Source organism: Odontesthes bonariensis, chromosome 18, assembly GCF_027942865.1.
Source record: "Odontesthes bonariensis isolate fOdoBon6 chromosome 18, fOdoBon6.hap1, whole genome shotgun sequence".
Lineage (NCBI taxonomy): Eukaryota > Metazoa > Chordata > Actinopteri > Atheriniformes > Atherinopsidae > Odontesthes > Odontesthes bonariensis.
This window is the reverse complement of record NC_134523.1, coordinates 25,918,911-25,939,449: the sequence shown is the minus strand read 5'-3', so window position 1 is coordinate 25,939,449 and position 20,539 is coordinate 25,918,911. Positions and strand designations below refer to the sequence as shown.

At 44.0% G+C, this 20,539-nt stretch overlaps 1 protein-coding gene across 21 annotated transcripts in view; it reads left to right on the top strand.

The window, feature by feature from the left end:
• Nucleotides 1-20,539, top strand: part of macf1a (microtubule actin crosslinking factor 1a) — a 286,863-nt gene that overhangs the window by 151,145 nt on the left and 115,179 nt on the right. For all 21 annotated transcript variants that reach the window (XM_075449489.1, XM_075449488.1, XM_075449490.1 and 18 more), the window contains 15 exons: nucleotides 6,518-6,684; nucleotides 6,765-6,877; nucleotides 7,955-8,061; nucleotides 8,267-8,386; nucleotides 9,021-9,116; nucleotides 10,671-10,798; nucleotides 10,905-10,998; nucleotides 11,375-11,529; nucleotides 13,780-14,074; nucleotides 14,671-14,799; nucleotides 14,888-14,965; nucleotides 15,471-15,632; nucleotides 15,811-15,915; nucleotides 16,615-16,710; nucleotides 16,804-16,929. In XM_075449489.1, the coding sequence (XP_075305604.1) occupies nucleotides 6,518-6,684; nucleotides 6,765-6,877; nucleotides 7,955-8,061; nucleotides 8,267-8,386; nucleotides 9,021-9,116; nucleotides 10,671-10,798; nucleotides 10,905-10,998; nucleotides 11,375-11,529; nucleotides 13,780-14,074; nucleotides 14,671-14,799; nucleotides 14,888-14,965; nucleotides 15,471-15,632; nucleotides 15,811-15,915; nucleotides 16,615-16,710; nucleotides 16,804-16,929 (1,971 nt within the window). The remainder of the gene's footprint in view (nucleotides 1-6,517; nucleotides 6,685-6,764; nucleotides 6,878-7,954; nucleotides 8,062-8,266; nucleotides 8,387-9,020; nucleotides 9,117-10,670; nucleotides 10,799-10,904; nucleotides 10,999-11,374; nucleotides 11,530-13,779; nucleotides 14,075-14,670; nucleotides 14,800-14,887; nucleotides 14,966-15,470; nucleotides 15,633-15,810; nucleotides 15,916-16,614; nucleotides 16,711-16,803; nucleotides 16,930-20,539) is intronic.

Genomic DNA, 20,539 nt, shown 5'->3' with positions numbered 1-20,539 from the left:
GTGTAACTGCGTTTTTCTCGGTCCGTCGAACTCGGAGGTTATTTTAGGGTAAACTGAAGGTTGAGTTCAGTCAGTTTGAATGTGATCTTTGACAGATTCTGGGAAAGATCAGCAGATTTGACTTGCACACGAACATTTTAAGGTTAAAACTGATCGTGATGTGACACAATGTGAGGTCTTATTAAGCCGTATTTGAACAAAACACCTGTTCTCTTACCCCTACTGGAGGGCCAGAGAGTGAGCAAACCCTCCAGCTCTACATACAGATACAGATAGTTCCTCTATTGATCCCAGAGGGAAACGGTTTAGCAGTGTAGCTGTAAGCTAGCAGCAGATGCTAGCAAACGATGCTTCCTCATCAACAGTGATGGACCAAGCCGGAGATGTACGCAGCGTAACTCGTAGTAATGCATGTGTACCGTTAATTCCTGCATTTAAACACTTTGGATATATTAACCTCATTAAACAATTGAACTGGGAGACCTACATCTTTATCAGAAACATGCTGATAATGTAACGCTAACACACTGAGAGTGAGGAGAGGACCGGTGTTGTGTTGGAAACACACCTTATCCACACAGCTGCAGGTTGGTGAGTTACAGAACGGAACTGTTCAGCTAGAAAGCTTCAGCTAACAAAGTAATGGTGGAACAATAATGTTCATCTTTCAGAAAGGAACAGCAATAACTCCTTAGAAGCTGGTGTACGTCACCTTCATTAGCTAAGCTGTTAGCGTTAGCTGCTGCTAAAGGAGAAAATAATCAGTAAATAAACCATGAGGAGTTATTTCTCAGATGCTTCCATTTCCCTGCTCTGAAGTTCAGGCTCTGAGAGTTGGAACTGATCCCTCTTTGTGGCTCAGTTTCTTCAGTCCAGCGTTGAACTGGACCAAGTTGTTGAAACAGTGGGATGAAAAGTGGCTGCTGCACATCCACAGTCTTTAGCTAACTCTGCTGGAACATTAGCCTCAGATAGAGTTCATCCACAGTCTTTAGCTAACTCTGCTGGAACATTAGCCTCAGATAGAGTTCATCCACAGTCTTTAGCTAACTCTGCTGGAACATTAGCCTCAGATAGAGTTTATCCTCTGGGCCTGCTGCTGGATGGAAGATGCATGCTCCTCAGTGCAGCTGACAGCAGAACAGTTCCACCAGAAGCTGGCTTCATCCGCCCAGCAGGGGGGATGTGAGGGGGCGGGGCTTAGCAGAGGAGGTGGGGTCAACTTAAGGAGTGACGGCTCGGTAAATGAGTCAAGGCAAGTCAAGGCAAGGCAAGTTTATTTGTGCAGCACAATTCAACTACAGGGCGATTCAAAGTGCTTTACAGATACTTTAAAACAGTAGAAATAAAAAGCATGATTTAAATTTTAAACAAAAAAGAAAGAAATAAGAACAATAGATAGAATCAGATAAAATCAGTAGTTAATTGATTAATACCAGGGTTGTGTTTTGGTGACTTCAGACGCCCTTATATCTGCTCTCAGGAACAGGAAGAAGAGATTCTTCTGTAATTTGTCACCTTTAAAAAACAAACTTTTTCATGAATTTTTCAACCAGACGATGTAAAAGCACATTCTGCACACATTCCAGAGGCAAGGCTGAGGAAGAAGAGGGTATTGGTGGTGCTGGTCCTGACCCGTCACCAGTAAAGAATGTTTGAAACCAAAAAAATGTGAAAACAAACTGGTTTTTACATCTGTGTTTGTGTGACTGAACCAGACAGGAATCCATGAGAGAGATCGGCGGTCTCAGGCTTCAGAAGTCGGTCATACAGTCTCTCAGTTGATCAGAACGGGAAGATCTGTTGCCGTTTCTTGCTACATTGTGTGTTTATATTAAAGTAAAGGTCTCCCTCTGAGGAAGCCTTCCTGTTGGAGCTCTCAGCTGTTCGGCTCTGCTTCACCTTGAAAAAGAAAAGCCTGCTGCAGTGATGCAGTGATGCTCCTCCTCGAGCTCTCCTCTCCCTCACATGATGTGTGAAGCGGTTCATATCCCTCTGATGCTCGGTTCCTGCTGAGTCATGACACGCACACACACACCAGCTCTCCGGTTAGAAGTGTTTCAGCTCTCCGCGTGGATCGATGCCCCTGCATCGTGGTGCGTTTGTGTGTTTCTGCGTTGAGCTTAAAGGGCAGCTGTTCTCCGTATGTTCGCCCTTCTTTGCATAAAAAGGGATTTGAAATGCGCATTCATCAGCGAGGCGGCTGCTTCGTTGAGCCTCGAGGGGATGCCTGCCACATGCTGGAAACACCACTCACACTTCTGCATCCACCCATCACACCATATCTGCACCCATCCATCCATCATCCGCCTTCCCGTGCTTCATCCGCCCGCCCCTCCTGACACCCAGTGTCTTTAAAGTCAGGCTTTCACAGAACTACCCTTTTAAGTGTCAATATCACAATTGATCCATCTCCTCCATCCTCCCCTCATTGTTGCCTCCGCCCGCCACCCACTCTCCCTCCCTCCACCCACTCTCCCTCCCCTTCCCACTAACTTCAAAGAGGCCATGTTTCTAAAAGAGGGCTGGTCCTGAGCCTCGGGGGGCGGCTGCCAGTGGATCATAGATGTTTGTGGATCAGAGCTGCTGCCACCTGATCTAATCTGACTGAGTTGGATGCATTTCCTCCATGAATATCTCAGTCTGACTGAGAATGAGTCTGTTTCCCGTTCACACATGCAGATTAGCTGTGTTATTCTCGTCTTTACTTACTTTGGTGACTGTATCCGTCTCATTTGTTCAGTTATTGACGCGTTAATTGACTGAGGCAGGAAGTCTTAAAGTGTGACGGAGGGCTTGTGTTTGGTTTCTGTTTGTTTGCTGAACACCCAGCAGGTTCATTTAGGATCCAACCTAATGATCCCGGTCATTTTAATAACAGCAGAGAGTGTTAGCTTGTTTTCAGTTCTTGTTTTCAGTTCTGCTGTGATGAGAGATGCTCTGTAGAGCTTCAGTCCTCACTTCTGAAGCAGGTAGATGTCGTACAGCAGGGGTGGCCAACCAGTCAGAGACTATGAGCCGCATTATTCTGAAAAATGACCGAATTCTCTCGGTTACATCCGTCTGTTCTCGACTTGTTCTCGGTCACATTAACGCTGATATTAAACCCATGAACCGAGCAAAATGAGTCAAAAACAGACGTGTTTGGAAAGCTTCTTCCCGGCGAGGAGACAGAAGAAGAGGCTGCGACGACAGCGTTACCGTAGCGACCAGAGAGCGTTAGGAGGCAGAGAGGATGTTATATCAGGAGGACGCTGCTAATAAAGTTACATACAAGTACACAGTGAATTCAAGTTTCTTATTATATTTACTAAACGCCACAGTGTCTGTGTTGGTCGTATCGTTTTATTTTGTAGCATTTATCCGCCACACCTGAAAGGCCGGTCTGGGAAAATATTGTCTGACATTAAACCGATCCATGGAGCAAAAAAAGGTTGGAGGCCGCTGCCGTGTTGAACTCAAACGAAGCGAACACGCACATTAAAAAAACAGAAATGTTGATATGAACGTAAGAGCCGCGGGTTGGCCGCCCCTTTCGTACGGTCATACAGAACCAAAACTTTCATCACTTTACTGCTGCTGAAGTTGGTTCTGGAAGCTGTTGCATCATGGGTAGACCTTTTGTCTTCATTTATGAGTCATCCGAGGTTATCTGTCCCTCATTTTAAGACCCGGTGTTATTCTTCTTTATACTTCCTGATATTCCAAACTTCAGGTTGACTCACACCTTCAGAAGCTTTCAGCAGCATCTCTTCGGCTGAAACAAACTCATGGGCTGTGTTCCAAACCGCACACTTCTCCTACTTCTCCTACTACTCATAGTAACTTTTTGAGTTAGTATGCGAGTTTGAGTAAGCGAGAAGTTCCCGGATGCATACTAGATTCTCCGAAATGTTGGGTATGCATCATGAGGTTACTACTTATACTCAAACTACCCAAGATGCAACGTAACGTGATGTCACCGATCGTCATTTCCTGTCAAAACGACAGTTTCAAGCTAGCTACAACGAGGGTAGGTTCACTTCCTGTTTTCAAAACAAAAGCACCAATTGTATCGTAATGGCTTTCCCTATGATAAAAGGCAACGGGTATTTTATTTTGTGAAAATAACAGGAAGTGCGTTGCTCACTGCGGCTAGCTTTAGTAGCACCGAATTCGTGGGAACAAAATTGTAAATAGCCGGTATTTTGTCAGGTTTTCAACACGTTGGGGATCTAAACGACTACTTTCTCGCCTGAAAATGTTTCAAATGTTGTTAAAGTTTACAAAGTTTAGAGCTTCAGGCCGGCTGATTTCGGCTCGGGCAGGAGCGAGATGCATTGTGGGTAAACGCTCTGCATACTGTCTGATCGATCAGTATGTAGTATGTGTAGTATGTAGAATGTAGTATGAGGTTTGGAACACAGCCTCGGCCTGTTACCTGAAAGCACGTTTGTCCACCTGATGAAGCAGCGGTCTGTGAAGGATGAGTCCTGCCTCTCTCTCTGCAGGAAAACTCTTTCCTTTGCTGGTTTTAGTTTGTTCGGTCGGTGAGAAACTGGAACCCTTCACAGAGTTCTGCAGCTTTTTGCTGCACACTCCTTCGTCACTTTTCGACTCCCCTCCCTCCCCCTCTGTTTTTTTTGGCCGTTGCTGCAGTCTCCTGGCACGCGCCGGACTTTCATTCCGCTCCATATCAGCAGCAGAGACAGAAAGGCAGCGAGAGACGAAAGCATACGTCACTCTGCACTCACAGACCTGAAGAGAGCAGATTTAGAGGAGGGAAAAGGAGCTCAGTGGGCAGAACTCATTGATCAAGATGCTGTCAGTCGCCATGGAAACTCTGATTCTCCTCACGCCCGATCCGAGTAAACATCTCTGCGATTGTGTGTCAGAGCAACCCCCAGAATGGATCTGTTTAGTTTCTCCAAATAGCAAATACTTACGTTGCATAACAGAAGCCAGAGAGTTTCAGTGTGTTTTCAAGCGTCTGCAGGCAGAATCAGAACAGGCTGATGATCAAATCAAATTTATTTGTATAGCACATTTCATGTACAAAACCATTCAAAGTGCCTCACATAAAATAAAAGCATTGCAGCAGGGAGTGTAAGAAGCATTAAAAATACATAAAAGAATATAAAGAGAAACAAATTAAATCATTTAAATGATTAAAAACAAGCAACAGTCCAGATAAATTCAAAGATATCGTGCAGATTTCATGCATAGACACATGAGAAAAGAAATGTTTTTAACCTAGATTTAAAAATGTCTCCATTTGGTGAAAGTTAAATCTCCACTGGCAGTTTGTTCCACTTGTTTGCAGCATAATGCAGCACAATGATGTGAAATCAATGCAGATCCTGTGTCTCTGCCCTGGAGAAAAAAAGGGGGGGGGTCATGTGAAGGAGCAGATTGATCAGCATCTGAAGCTGAACAGATGAAAGAAAGTGAAAATCCGAGGCGACAGATCGAGGTTGGGCGGGTGGAGGAGGAGGCGGGAGACAGACGGAGGTGAAGGAGGGCGGGTGGGGGTGTTAATGAGCAGGCTGGGCTGTGGCTGCTGGAGTGAAGAAATAAAAACTCATTAGTGAAGCTGCCTACGTGTCTCTGAAGCAGACTCGTTGTTGTTAATGATCAGAAGGTAAACGACGGGGTCTGAGGTCGTTGCAGTTTCTGCCGACTCATCGTGGCTGCGGATGGAAACACGGCGTCTGTCACAAACGTAGTAGCCTCCAGAGATGGGGACTCAAGTCACTGTGACTTGGACTTGAGTCGCTGTTTTGATGACTTGTGACTTGACTTGACAAAAAATAAAAGACTTGAGACTCGACTCGGACTTGGAAGTTAAAGACTTGGCACTTGACTTGAGACACGATGACTTGAATGACTTGAGAGTTATTCAGTTCATGTTTTCAGTTTGAATATAAAATAACTAATAAAAAAAATAACATGGATTACCAGGTAGGAGCGCAGGCTGAGAATGGCGTCATGATTGGATCCCTACCCTGTCAGTCAGCCATGCCCTCTCTACATACCTTAGTGTTTATTGGAGAGAATAAACTCATGTCAGATATGCATCAACATGTCAGCGGGAGGGGGACCGAGTGTCGTTGTCTTCGGCTTCCGTAATTACCATTTTGACGGCAAAAGACGAACAGCACAGTGCAATACATGCGGCATCAACATCTCAGACAGCCAGACGACAACTTCCAACTTTGTTCGTCATTTGAAGCTCCATTCTGACCACTAAGTGCTCGTCAAATTAGCTAATATTATCCTGTTAGCCTAGTCGGTAGTTAGCTAACGTTAGCTTGATATGATACGGGGTGGACAGGTTGGACACATTGGCCAATGATGTTTACTGACAGTTACTTATATCTTGTCTTTTCACTTTATTAAGATCAGATTCTGCAACTAAAATTGCAATAATAAGGTGACTTGACTTGACTTGCCCAAGAAAAAATTACTTGAGACTTGCACATGTGTGACTTGGTCCCATCTCTGGTAACCTCCATCTTTTTCCCTCTGCTCCTTCCAGATCTCGGAGATCTACGTGAGCGGCGAGTCGGGCGACCTCACGGCCAAAGAGAAGCTGCTGTTATGGAGCCAGCAGGCGATAGAAGGCTACCCCGGCATCCGCTGCGTCAACTTCACGTCGTGCTGGAGCGACGGGCGCATGTTCAACGCCCTGCTGCACAGATACAGGTGAGGGGAGCAGCCGTGGTATCAGCCGGGCTGGAGATCCTACCCGCAGACTCAAACACGTGGCCTCCGCTTGTTTTCAGGCCCGACCTGATCGACATGGAGGCGGTGTCCCGACAGAGTAACCGTGACAACCTGGAGCAGGCCTTCGAGATCGCCGAGTCGTTAGGGGTGACCAGGCTGCTGGACGCTGAGGGTGAGACTGTGAATCTGAATGCTTTAGATCACATGTTACCAACCGAGCCGGAGACGTCGTCCAGTTCAGACTGACGTTATTTATCTGTTTGGTTTTGTTTCCAGCTTTTTTTGTTGGAATTTCCCCAAAGTTTCAGCCAGCCAACTTCACTATTTACTCTGGCTGTTAAAGCCGGTGAGTTAGCGCGATGATAACACTCTAACCGCCTTAAAAGATGTTCAGAAAGCAGGTACTGCCAGTTAGATTTAACAAGCATCGCACGAATCAGGGAGAAGAAACCGTTCCAGCCTCTGAATCAGTGACTTTAGCTCGACTTTGAGTTGGAACAGAGACAGAAAGCTGTATCCAAGCTCCTTAGTTCCACTTCTGAGACATTTAACACTTTTTCTTTCTCTTTCTGGACACTTGATGGCTGGTTCAGAGTAAGCTCCTCCCACTTTAACCGCCCACGTAAAGGCACACTAAACACTGGAAAAAATCAAAGTCTTACCAAGTATATTCGTCTCATTTCTAGTATGTCATTACACTTAATATCAGACACAACTGCCTAACAAGTACCATTTCAGCCAGATATAGGGACTTGTTTGAAGACAATACATCTGGAATATCTTGTTAAATGAAAAAGTCTTGAAAACAAATTGTTTTGAGTCGGATTTCATATGAAACAAGCTTTTTTTTTTACATTTGAAGAGGTTTTTAAGCTAATTTCAAGATCACTTTTATCTCAAAAGTCCCAAATATCACATCTTATTTCAAGAAATCTTGACAAGCCGATTTTCACTAGTTCCGTTGGCAGATTTTTTTGCTTATTTCAAGCAAAAACGTCTTGTATTTGTTGTTTTTTTAAATTATTTTTGGAGGGGCATTTTTTCCAGTGAAGTTTTTAATCACGGAATAATGAAGGAGTCTTAATTCATCACGGATGAAACATTGTTTCCTGTCTCAAACAAACTTTAATGAGTTTGTAAAGTTACTTTACAGCTTAAAACATTTTCCAGGTGTTAATAGCTCCAGTTTCAGCTCAAACGGATGTGAAAACGGCAGTTTTTCACTCGTCGTCTCTCATCTTCTCCCCAGATGTCGATGTTCCGTCTCCAGACGAGAAGTCCGTCATCACCTACGTCTCCTCCATCTACGATGCTTTCCCTAAGATCCCAGAGGGCGGCGAGGGCGTCGCAGCGCACGTACGACTCTTTCCTTCCTTTCTCTCCACAGAATTGAGTTTGAACTTTGGGTGTTAGGTTCTTAGCTCCATCCTCAGCAGTTTGTTAGTCAGCTGTGCAGCTTTGGGGGAAATTAAACGGAACAGTTATTTCCATTCATTATGAGTTACGTGTTACCGTTTCGAGGCTGTTTATGACTCATCACTTTTCCCTCCTCCATCATCAGGAAGTGGACCAGCGCTGGTCAGAGTACCAGTCCAGGTTCTTGTCTCTGCTCCAGTGGAGCCGCCAACATACGGCCATCATGGCCAACAAGAACTTCCCACAGAACCCCGCTGAACTCAAGGTGAATGCCGCACATCTGCTGGTGGAGAAATAACGTCAACTTCTGTGACAAACAGATGCATGTTTGACACCTCGGGTGTTTACACTGGAAAAAATCAAAGTCTTACCAAGTATATTTGTCTCATTTCTAGTCAAAATATCTCATTACACTTAATATAAGACACAACTGCCTAACAAGTACCATTTCAGCCAGATATAGGGACTTGTTTGAAGACAATACATCTGGAATATCTTGTTTAATGAAAAAGTCTTGAAAACAAATTGTTTTGAGTCACATATCATATGAAACTAGCTTTTTTTTTACATTTGAAGAGGTTTTTAAGCTAATTTTAAGATCACTTTTAACTCAAAAGTCCCAAATATCACATTTTATTTCAAGAAATGTTGACAAGCCGATTTTCACTAGTTCCATTGGCAGATTTATTTGCTTATTTCAAGCAAAAACGTCTCGTATTCGTTGTTTTTCTTACTTATTTTTTCCAGTGTAAATGCTCATTTCCTTTCAGCTTCACCTCAGTCCCACAAAAAATGTAACCAGACAAATAAAGAGAGAGAAAGTGGGAGGTTTGTTCAGGCGAAGGAGAAGGAGCATTAATGAGGATGATTTACTGACTTCTGTTTCTCTGCTCCTGCAGGCACTTTACAACGAGTACGTCCATTTCAAAGAGACAGAGATCCCTGCCAGGGAGACGGAGAAGGCTCACATTGAGCACCTCTACAAACTTCTGGAGGTGAGAGCGAGCAGAGAGACGGCTGGAAAGGTGACCGCGGGCAGGACTCGCTGTGCATCATGAGATGAGGCTCAGGGGGGATGTTCTGTTCTGTTCTGCCTCCTGAAGCGAAGTCCTGTCCCACTGTGGGGCCATTATTAAAGCAGCAGACTGTTCAGCTGAACACAAACACATGATAACTGATGAGAGTTCCTCCTGTTTGTTCTCTCAGCTGACGTTATCCGAGTGTGTGGTGCGGTGGGACTTATGCATGATCACTCAGTGGGGTTACATGGTCCTGAAAGGATCGGATTATTGGCTAAATTACAATCAGACTGAGTTATTAAGTGCATGTAGACACCTTAATCTGACTAAGAATTGGATCGGATTGGATTCAGACCCCGAGATAACTGGGTTGAAAGTCACTCTAAACCTGCTTGTAGACGCTGAAGCACGTGGTGAATTGGACTTTGCGTTCTGCGCATGCTCCAGATGTTTTCCCGGGGTCGTGACCCGAAAGTCAAAGGAGACGATATTACTGTTGTTGTCGCCGTCAGAAAGAAACAAACAACGCGATGGAGAATGCTCCGTTGGGCATCGCGTTTGTGCAACAAGCAGCTCATCACAGACCAAATGTAGAGGGACGTAGCTTCATCTTGCTCTGCGTTCTCCATCTTTCTCCAATGCCTGAGTTTGTTGTTGTTGGTGGTAGTGAAGAGGTCAACAGGAAGTGGCTCTATTAGCAACAGTTGGAATGGGTACAGCACCACCTATCATACCGGGGTATGACACGCTTTGTGCCTCTGATCCCATTCATTCACCGCCATATATCCAAGGAGAATTACCCTTTGCTCAACTCATTCTTATTGTGATTTAGCCAATAATTTGATCCTTTCAGAGCCATGTGACCCCACTGACAGACCCTTTAATGCAGCTCGTACGTGCACTGAAGCACCAGGAGATGTTGCTGCCTGTTTAGTCACCAACTTTGATGGATAAAACAATGTTTTATTTTGAAAAATGACCAAATTCTCTCCGTTACATCCGTCTATGACTCACTCTTGACACGTGTCAAGATGCTCGTCTCGGTCACGTGACACATTACCGCTAATATTAAACCCACAAGCTAGCAGAATGGGTAAAAAACAGACGTCTTTGCAAAGGGGTAAAGGCCCAGTGAGGAGACAGAAGAAGCCTCTGACCACTAAGAAAAAGAAAGCTGCATTTAACAGACAACACCAGGAGACCTACTTAGAATATGGATTTATGGCGGCAGGTGATTCCCACGCACCAAGCCTATAATATGCAGCGACCGGCTCTCACCTTAAAGGCCGGTCCGTGAAAATACTGTCTGACATTAAACTGGTCGGTGGCGCAAAAACGGTTGAGGACCGCTGTCTTATTGTTCAGAAAGTATAAAGAATGTTAAAGTGTAATTTCAGCAGAAGTCGACCTTTCTGTGAGCCGTTTAAACTCTGAATGATGCTTCTGTTGTCAAGCATGTCTGAGCTACAGGTCTGCAAAGATGAGTGAGCTCAGTGATTAATAACCTGATGTGTGTGTGTGTGTGTCCAGATGTGGATAGAGTTTGGTCGTATTAAGCTTCCTCAGGGCCTCCATCCGAATGACCTGGAGGAGGAATGGGGCAAACTAATCCTGGAGATGCTGGACAGAGAGAAGGCCCTGCGACCGGCCGTGGAAAGGTACCAAAAACACACACTTCCACACACTTAAAGCCATTCAAATGCTGCACGAGATTTAAATCAAAGCTGCTCAGTTTCCCATCGAGTTGGACGTCTGTGCTTCCAGGTTGGAGCTGCTGCTTCAGAGAGCCAATAAGATCCAGAACATGGCTCTGGACTGCGAGGAGAAACTCACCCTCGCTAAGAACACACTCCAGGCTGTGAGTCCCGAGCATTTCTCTCCTTACTTAATCACATTTTAACTCCTGATTTTATCGGATTCTATCTGTTGTTCTTATTTCTTTCTTTTTTGTTTAAAATTTAAATCATGCTTTTTACTTCTACTGTTTTAATGTATCTGTAAAGCACTTTGAATCGCCTTGTAGTTGAATTGTGCTGTACAGATAAACCTGCCTTGCCTTATGTCCTGCATGGCTTCACAGACACAGACCGGGGGTCCGGGGGGTTGATGTTGGCTAAATGTTCGATCATTTACAAACTGTTAAGGGCGAGGAAACATTTGCCCTTCTGTTTCAGTCGGGACTAGAAATACACATTCAAACAAACCCCCCCCCCCCCTCTTGTTTTGGTATCCAGGACATGTCGCGGGCAGAGAGCGGCGAGGCCGTGCACTGTGAGCGGGAGCTGGCCTGCTACCTGCAGGACTGCGAGTCTCTGATCAGGCAACTCAACCAGGAGCTCAAAGTCCTCCGAGATGAGAAATACTACCAGGTGGAGCAGCTGGCCTTCAGGTGAGTCCAAAAGTCTCGGTCACAGTTCCAGCGTTTCTCTCCTTCGGTTTTCAGCTGCTTTTATGAGAAAACGAAAGCGGTTTGATGCCCTTCGGTGCTTTAAAAGTCACGTTGGACGATAAGTTTGAGTAAGGATGGGCGAGGAAGTCGCCCTAAACCCATCTTCTCTTCATCCTGCTTCAGTGTGCTCGACACTGAGGAGCACGTTGTTGTTAGCAGGATTGGTTTTTGCTATGTGCATTGTCCAGTCACCTTGCTGCTGAGAGTCCTACAGGTTGTGTGTGTCAGAACAGACAATCTGCTTCCAATCCAAATAAACTGTATTTCATTCCTAAAATTAAGAAAAATCTGTGAATCAGTCATCTACATGAATGTGTTTACGTCATGTGACTCCGGTTGATTGACGGGTGAACGGACGGTGTTAATGGGAAAAGCAAAGGTAATAATGTGGAGTCATCATGGATCATCATCATGGTGAAAGACCAAAGAAGCCATCAGGTGCCCAGATTAGAAAGAGAAGAAGAGGAGAAACGGGCAAAAGATAAAGGGATGCAGATTTCTCTGAGTGACGTAGGCTATAGGCTAGCTGTTAGCCTCTTCATAACATGTTGCTATTAGTCACGACTGTGTTTGATTTTTAGTTTTGCTGAACTAGAATTAGAATTGAGGCATTGTGTCATGCAGCTAATTTCATCCAAAGGCAACCTGGTCTAGTTTGTGTTTGCAACACAACAAGTGCAAATTCAGACAGAAGTCCCCACTGTGGATTTTTTTTTTTTATTATTGTTATGAGCTATTTGCGAAATTCAATAACTTCTAATATACATTGACATGGCATTTTGTAAGCTACATGTGGTATCTTTTTGTTCCTTTTTGTATTTAAGATTATATATGATAAAATAATACAAATAATATAATATGTTGATGGTGGGGAAGTCTTTTTTTTTGGAGGGGGGCGGGGGGGCGGGGTGGCGGCAAGGGATGGTTCGCCCACGGCGTAAATCTAACCAGGTCCCCTGCTGGTTGTTAGTGCACGCTACGTGCACATTTTCCATCCAGCGTGACTTAGTTCTGGAAGTTTTTTCCCTTTAACTTTAGTGTTTAAGTGTTTGCACTGAACACACATTTGTTGACACAGTCGACCTGTGGAATTCCTCCGTTTCTATGAGTAAAAGATTCAGCTCTTCTCTGATGCACCTGAGTTGAATAAGAGAAGGAAGTTAAAGGAAATATTCTGTGGTGCAGAACGGAGGATGTGCTGAAATTCTTTTCGTGTTGGAGGTTAAAGCTCTGCCCAGGAATTTAGAGCGGTACTCATTTATTTATCGTTTCCAGTGATGGAGAGAGAGAGAGGGTCCTGTCACCTGAAACGGTTCCCTGAGCAGGATGAGGCGGCTGTAGAAGATGGATTATAACAGCTGAATATTCAACTCACACAAAAATGAATTTATATCCGGCGTTTATGAAAGATTAAAAGGGACATTGGCTGGTCGGGCCTTTTTAAAAAGCTAGAATCAGCCAGGAAAACTGCAATCGGTGCATCTCTGGGTCACAGTCACAGCTTCTTTTCTTGGTTCTTGAAGATGGTTTTTGTTGGATCTAAACCAGCCGTGGCGGGTTAAGGATGAGAGGCGATAGTCTTTATTTTCCTTTGGCTCTAATTAAACACCTTTCAGACTAAATTCAAGCCAAGCCGCCTGCAGAGCTGCTGCAGAAAGACTGTCGGCACCCGCTCGGGCCGGAACCTTCGTGGCTTCTGTTTGTGAGCACTGGAAAAAATGCCCCTCCAAAAATAAGTTAAAAAAAAAACAAATACAAGACGTTTTTGCTTGAAATAAGCAAAAAAATCTGATAATGGAACTAGTGAAAATCGGCTTGTGAAGATTTCTTGAAATAAAATGTGATATTTAGGACTTTTGAGTTAAAAGTGATCTTGAAATTAGCTTTAAAACCTCTTCAAATGGAAAAAAAAAAAAGCTTGTTTCATGTGAAATATGACTCAAAACAAGATGTTTTCAAGACTTTATTTATTTCAACAAGATATTCAAGATGTGTTATATTAAAACAAGTCCCTATATCTGGCTGAAATGGTACTTGTTAGGCAATTGTGTCTTATATCAAGTGTAATGAGATACTCAATGAGACAAATATACTTGGTAAGACTTAGATTTTTTCCAGTGAGGGAGCAGCTCTGGGGAAGGGATGCGCCGGCGTCCCCTCTGCAGTGACCGTGTTTCTGTCTCCTCGCAGAGTGTCCTGCCTTCAGGAGGAGCTGGTCTCCCTCAGACTGCAGTGCTCCAGCGTTTACAGGAAAGGCCACTTCTCCCCGGCTCTGGGCGGCACCGGGACGGAGCTCACCAGCCAGAGGAGCACCGACGGCGGCCTCTCGCTGGGACAGACGCTGCTGGGGGCCGTGGGGGCGGTGGGAGCCGCGCTGCTGCGGCGGCCCATGGCGCGCTCCCAGCTGGTGGCCATGTCTGCGTCAGAGGACGAAGGCAGTCTGAGGTTCATCTACGAGCTGCTGGGATGGGTGGAGGAGACGCAGGTCAGGCCCTGTCGGATGCATTCCTGTTCAACTTTTTACTATAAGTTATTCAACATACATATTTTTCTTATTTTCTTCCCCCCACCCCACCATGCTGTCTATACAAAAAAAAAAAAAGCTGAATAATAAAAATAAACATAGTGAGTGAAAAGTACACCCCAAGTGTTACACTAGGAGAAGGCTTTGGGTGGATGTGCTGATTTCCACTCCAGTAGGATTCTTCTCCGGGCAAGGACATTTTTAATTTTATTTCTCATTGGTACACCCTCCCCTGGGACTCCTAATGTAGCCACTTCAGCACTGGGTTGGATATCTCTGTTAAAAGCTTCAGATAACGTTTGAAATATCGTAGTCCAAAAATTATACAGTTTATTACCGGACCAGAACGTATGGGCCAAGTCGGCCTTTGCTATATGACAACGCTCACATGTTTCACTCCTGTTGCATTTCTAAGTGTTCACCTGCACCGATGAACATGTTTTAAGTTAGAAACCCAGAAATATTCAGATATAATGTGGATGCAAAGTCCCAAACAAGACGAGAAGCTGGATAAAACAACCTTTCAGAGCTGCCTTCGTGTCCTGTGTGTGTTTTAGGAGCTGCTGGAGGGCGCTGAGTGGGGTGCAGACCTCCCCTCTGTGGAAAACAACCTCCAGAAACAAAACTCCGTCCACTCCGCCGTGGAGGAGCTCATGGGCAGCCTGCAGGAGGCGCGCAGCTACGAGGTACGGACCCTCAGCACGGGCATGTGAACGCGGGGGGCTTGGTGGGTCACATCCAGACATTTAATCCAGTTTCACCTTCCTCCAACAGGATAAAGTCTCTCCAAACTTCAAGGGCAGTTACTCTGAAACCCTGGCCAAACTGGAGCACCAGTACTGCAAACTGCTGGTCAGTTTATGTGTCTTCAGCTCATCAACGTCTGCATCTGCTCTCCTTTTTCTACTTTTATCACAATCACACGTTGGTCCTCGGTCAGTTAAGCTGCTTTCTCTGCCGCTTCTGGACCTTCTGGAAGTTATTTTAATGGTAATAATGTCCAGGAGAGCCTCTTAAGGGACAAAGTTAGATGATCTAATATATGTCAAAGGGTAAACATTTGACTAATGTATGAATCTGTAGGCACAAAAAGACATGAAAGACAAATAAAAGCAGCTTTCTTTGGTTAGTTTTAAGAAATACAGACAACAGACTGCACTTTGTTGTCTTTTAGAATATATTTTATGATGCTTATGTTACTAAATGTCTGTAATTGACATTATAAGGACGTTTTTTGTTCTTTTATCTTCATTTTCATCAGAACTGCTCTGAAAATCCCTGAAAAAGTATTCCTTTATGTCTTCCTCTGAACTGCTGATCAGCATGACGACGGTCTTTGTTTGTGTGGTTGCCGTAGGAACATTCGTCATGGCGCCTGCAGAGCTTGGAGAGCCTGCACGCGTTTGTGTCGCACTGCACTGAGGAGCTGATCTGGCTCAACGAGAGGGAGGAGGAGGAGCTCGCCTTCGACTGGAGTGACAACAACAGCAACATGAACGCCAAGAGGGAAATATACAGCGTGAGTGGAGGAGGGGGGGGGGCAAACGCACGCGCCGATGGCCCCCAACCTCGAGCATTTTATCACATATGCAGCACATAAAAACAAGCTCGCTGCTCAGTGTCTGCAGAACGAACAAAAAGCATGTGCAGCCGAACGCCGTTCTGTAAACGCCCTCTGTGTCCGGTTCTGTTTGCAGGAAGTGAGGTTGGAGCTGGCCGAAAAACAAGACGTGATGCAGTCCCTCCAGGAAACGGCCAGCCGCCTGTGTCAGGAGAACCATCCGGCCAAGCAGACGGTGGAGGTGAGCCACCTCGGACTGCGGCCAGTTAAAGCCGCTGCTCCAACCAATCGGAATATCTTTGTGAACATTTAGTTGAACAGCACACATTTGAAAAGTTTTTAAGGTCTGAATAAGTGAAAAAATAAAGAAAAATGGAAAACAGACAACATGAAAGATGGACACAGCCGCTGTGATGTCATGTCTGTTTTACACTGGAAAAAAATGCCCCTCCAAAAATAAGTAAATAAGACAACAAATACGAGAAGTTTTTGCTTGAAATAAGCAAAAATAAATCTGCCAATGGAACTAGTGAGAATCGGCTTGTCAAGATTTCTTGAAATAAAATGTGATATTTAGGAGTTTCATATGATATGCGACTCAAAACAATTTGTTTTCAAGACTTTTTCATTTAACAAGATATTCAAGATGTATTGTCTTCAAACAAGTCCCTATATCTGGCTGAAATAGTACTTGTTAGGCAGTTGTGCCTTTATATTAAATGTAATGAGATATTTTGATGAGAAATGAGACAAATTTACTTGGTAAGACTTTGATTTTTTTCCATTGTAGCTTCTGTTCTCATGTGTTGAGTTTAGCTTTTCAGTCGCATGCTGTTTCTGAGTTGCACGCCGTGCCTATATGGATGAGTGTTCCTCAGAGGGAGGAGCAGATGGATTGGTTATTTTATTGAAATGACGCCCTCTCTGACTGCATCACCAGGCTTACAGCGCAGCGCTGCAGACTCAGTGGCAGTGGGTGGACCAGCTGTGTGTGTGCGTGGAGCAGCATCTTAAAGACAACACGGCGTACTTCCAGGTGAGACCAGCGGCCTTCAGGATCAGAGCAAACATCGTGTTTTCCAAATGTTTTCACATCATCGATGTGTTTTATTTCTTTGTCTTCGGTCAGTTTATGAGCGACGCTCGGGACTGTGAGTCGTACCTCCGCCAGCTCCAGGAAACCATCAAGAGACAGTACACCTGTGACAAGAACAGCCGACTCAGCAAGCTGGAGGACCTGCTGCAGGACTCCATGGTAACAGAATCTGTAACGAGTTTACTTTAAAGGGACAGTTCGCCTCTTTTGACATGAAGCTGTATGACATCCCATATTAGCAACATCATTTTTGAACATTTTCTTACCCCCTGCTGCGTCCTGTGAGCAGAGTTCCAGCCTCGTTTTGGTGTTGATGAAGGTAGTCCGGCTAGTTGGCTGGGGTTTAAAAAATAAAGTGTTTTGCTTCTCAAAACAATATGCGTTCAAAAGAGTAATACATTTGCATCACAAAATCGTTCTCCAGGAAAAAGTCAGACCTCACAATCTCTTGGCCCTATTTTCTCTCCCTTCGTACAACTGCCTGCTGCCGCCTGCCGACAGCCGCGCCTGTTACGGTGTTTGCTGCTCAGTCTGCACAGCTGAAAGGTCATTTCACTGCATGTTGTACCGTGTATAACAATGCATGTGACAAATAAAACTTTGAATCTCTTTGAATCTTGAATCAAACAGCTTCAATGGGAGGTTTGTGAGCCTCTCAAATCTTTCTTCCATTGGAGCAACAGATGCTGAGCTGTTCGCACACATCCTCCTGATGGCTGCGCTCGGCATCGGGCAGCTGCAGCATGACAGGGTGAGGTAATCTGTTAGAAAGCCCCTCGCTGATCATCCCCCCCATGGCACATTCACATGCCTGCCGTCTCCACACCCTCTTCACACATGCTCACACTCACCTCCAACTTCAAGCAGATGGCAGAGTTAATGCGGGCATGGCTCCACAGGCTGGATTATCTCTGCAAAGGTGAACTGAACGTCCCGTGTCACAAACGGACGCTCCGTGGACGCAGCATTGATACGTGCACATGCCGTCTGTGGTCTCTAAATGTTAGAGATGTTAGTTTCTGTCAGTGAGGAGGGAATTAAAGGACCTTTACACCCTCGTTCAGGCAGAGATCGGAACCGTTTGATCACCTTTTTGTTGCACTTCTGTTGTGTTTGCACCGCCTCTTTTCTCTGTGTGCGGATGTTAAACCACTTTCTCATGCGTGGTTACGTTTCATCAGCTAGAAGATGGATGAAATTCAGCCTTTTTTTTAAAAAAAATGGGGTCCTCACAGCAAAAGAAAGAGATTTCCACACATTTTCGTTGCATTTCCTTTTGGTATCGTGGTCTTAACCCATAAGAACCCGGACCCAGTTCTACTTAAATGAAAATGAAGGGGGTCATAACACAGACTAAATAGACCACATAGAACACATTTCTGACATTTTTTTCAAAATACCACCCCCCACTGTCACATTGGGCGTTAAGAACCTGGATAATTTCTCCATCAAGGAAAATTATGGGGGACATAAAACAGACTAAACAGACTATATAGAACACATTTCTGACATTTTTCTCAAAATAACACTCCCTAGTGTCAAAGATGTGTCAATGGGTGTTAAATGGTTTAAATGGTTTGAATCTTTCCTTTAGCAACCAAAAACAAGCCATTTAAATTTAGCTAGCTCTGCCCGTAGCGGTAACCTGGCACACAGACATCTTGGAAATGTTATTATGGGAAGACTAAATCACATGACCTGTCACATGACCCACCAGGTCACTCTGCCAATTCATGAATTGAAATCAAGGATAAAGTTTTTCATGGAATTTTCCAGAACATTTAAAGGGCGTGTGCCACCTGTGGGTTCTTATGGGTTAATTAATTTGAAGTCCTCGTGTTTTAATTTACGGCTTCATGAATCATGGTGGTCAGATGACTTTCTGCTGACTGCCATCTCCGTGTGACATTCATTCCTGGGGTGTAACGTATAGACATTCAGGCATCTCTCTGTACTTCTCACCCCACCTGTCGGCCTGTTGTTGCTCCATCATGAATCCTTTATGACCCTGTTGGCTTGGGGCAGGATGGAGATGAAATGTAATTGTACCTGTCAGGGCAAAGAGCTCGGGTAAATGTTTAATGGTTAGTGGCCCACGCTCACGCAAGCAGCTGAGTCAGGAAGCACCGAGTCCGCCCGTGTCGTGTCAGCAGCTGCAGGCCGATGCAGGAGCTGTAAGCTCATTAGAGACCGCATGACTTCAGTTAAAAGATGAAAGGTGAATCTATATCAGGAAATACCAAATATTCGATTTTTCAGGTTTCTAATGTTCACCTGAATTATTGAGCGAGTTAAGAGGTTCAAAAAGGCGCCTTATTAATGTTGAATACCTCTGATTTAGCTTATGGGGACAGATGAGACAAAAACGTTATAGTATGTAATAACACACTTTTATTGAATAGTTTTCCCTCCATATTTATTTAAATTGTTCTTATCTTACCTGTTGGGTCACCATTCAACATCCAGCCTTTAAAAGAAGCTCCTTTATCCGTATTGCGAACAATTTCTCCACTAAATCTTTAATTCTACACACTATATTTTGTTCTATAAGGGAATTTCTCTATAAATTATCTTCCTTCTGTAGCATCATTACAGGCTAATTTCTGGCAGGTTAAACCACTTTGAAGCTTCAGATAACCGCAAAGATTTGTTTAAATTAGAAATTAACAATATCGTCTGGATCTTGTCAAGGGACAAGTTCAGTTGCAATCCAGCTTTTAACATGTTTAAATGGTGTTTTTTATACACAACAACACATATCATGAGTGGTATTCAACTTTCAGAGCTTTAAAAGTAACCAACTTTTAAAAAAGTTCAAAATAATCACATCATCCTGCAGAGTGAGGCTCACTTTTTTTTTTAATGCAGGTGATGGAAGATTGTCTAATTTAACCATTTAGCAGCTTATTTTTAAGCTATGTTTAGTCTGAGAGTCTCTTCTACTGCTTTGCTGCTCTCTTTTTGACCCGTTTGCTGTGTATCTGTATGCTGATAAACTGTAGGTTTATAAAACGTTTAGAAACTTTGTGTTTACCTGATTCTATGTGTTTCTATGTGTCCACAAAGCCTGGAAAATGGATGTGTTCTCAGACGACTTGACACTTAATAAAGTTTGAAGTTACGTTCAAACAACTTTAAGTAAAGAAGGGATCATTTTCATGTGAAAACAAGATGTAAGATATCATTTATATGAAAAGAAACGAGTTATGTTAATGCCTGGAGAAATTCCTGTCAAACCCAACTCTACATGTGACTCAATAAGCTAAATCAGAGTTATGCCACATTAATAAATAACTTTTTTTATCCTTTGAACCTCAGACCATAAATAATTTAGGTGGGTTTTCAATTTTACCCGCTCACTATAGAAGCAGCTGTAACTTTAGGCACTATTTCGTCAGATAGATTCTTCATTTACCAGAAAAATACGAACAAAATGAAAAGTTTTAAATGATTGTTTTATAAGATAATGTTTTCAGAAGAAGAGACCTGCGGTAAAGGTCAAAAGGTTGTGATTTCCTGTTACGTCAGCTTCTGATTCAAACTATTTTAATCTGTTACAGACATTTAGACGCCCTTAATGTTGAATTATAGTGACTTTGGTGCTTATGTGTTGATCACAAGATGCAGATGCAGTGCCACCTTGTGGCCAACATTTTCCATCAAAGCCCGAGTTTATGACAGAATGGCTGTGTTCGAAACCGCATACCACATACTACATACTTGCAAACTGCATACTTCCATTCTGCATACAGCATACTGATTGATCAGA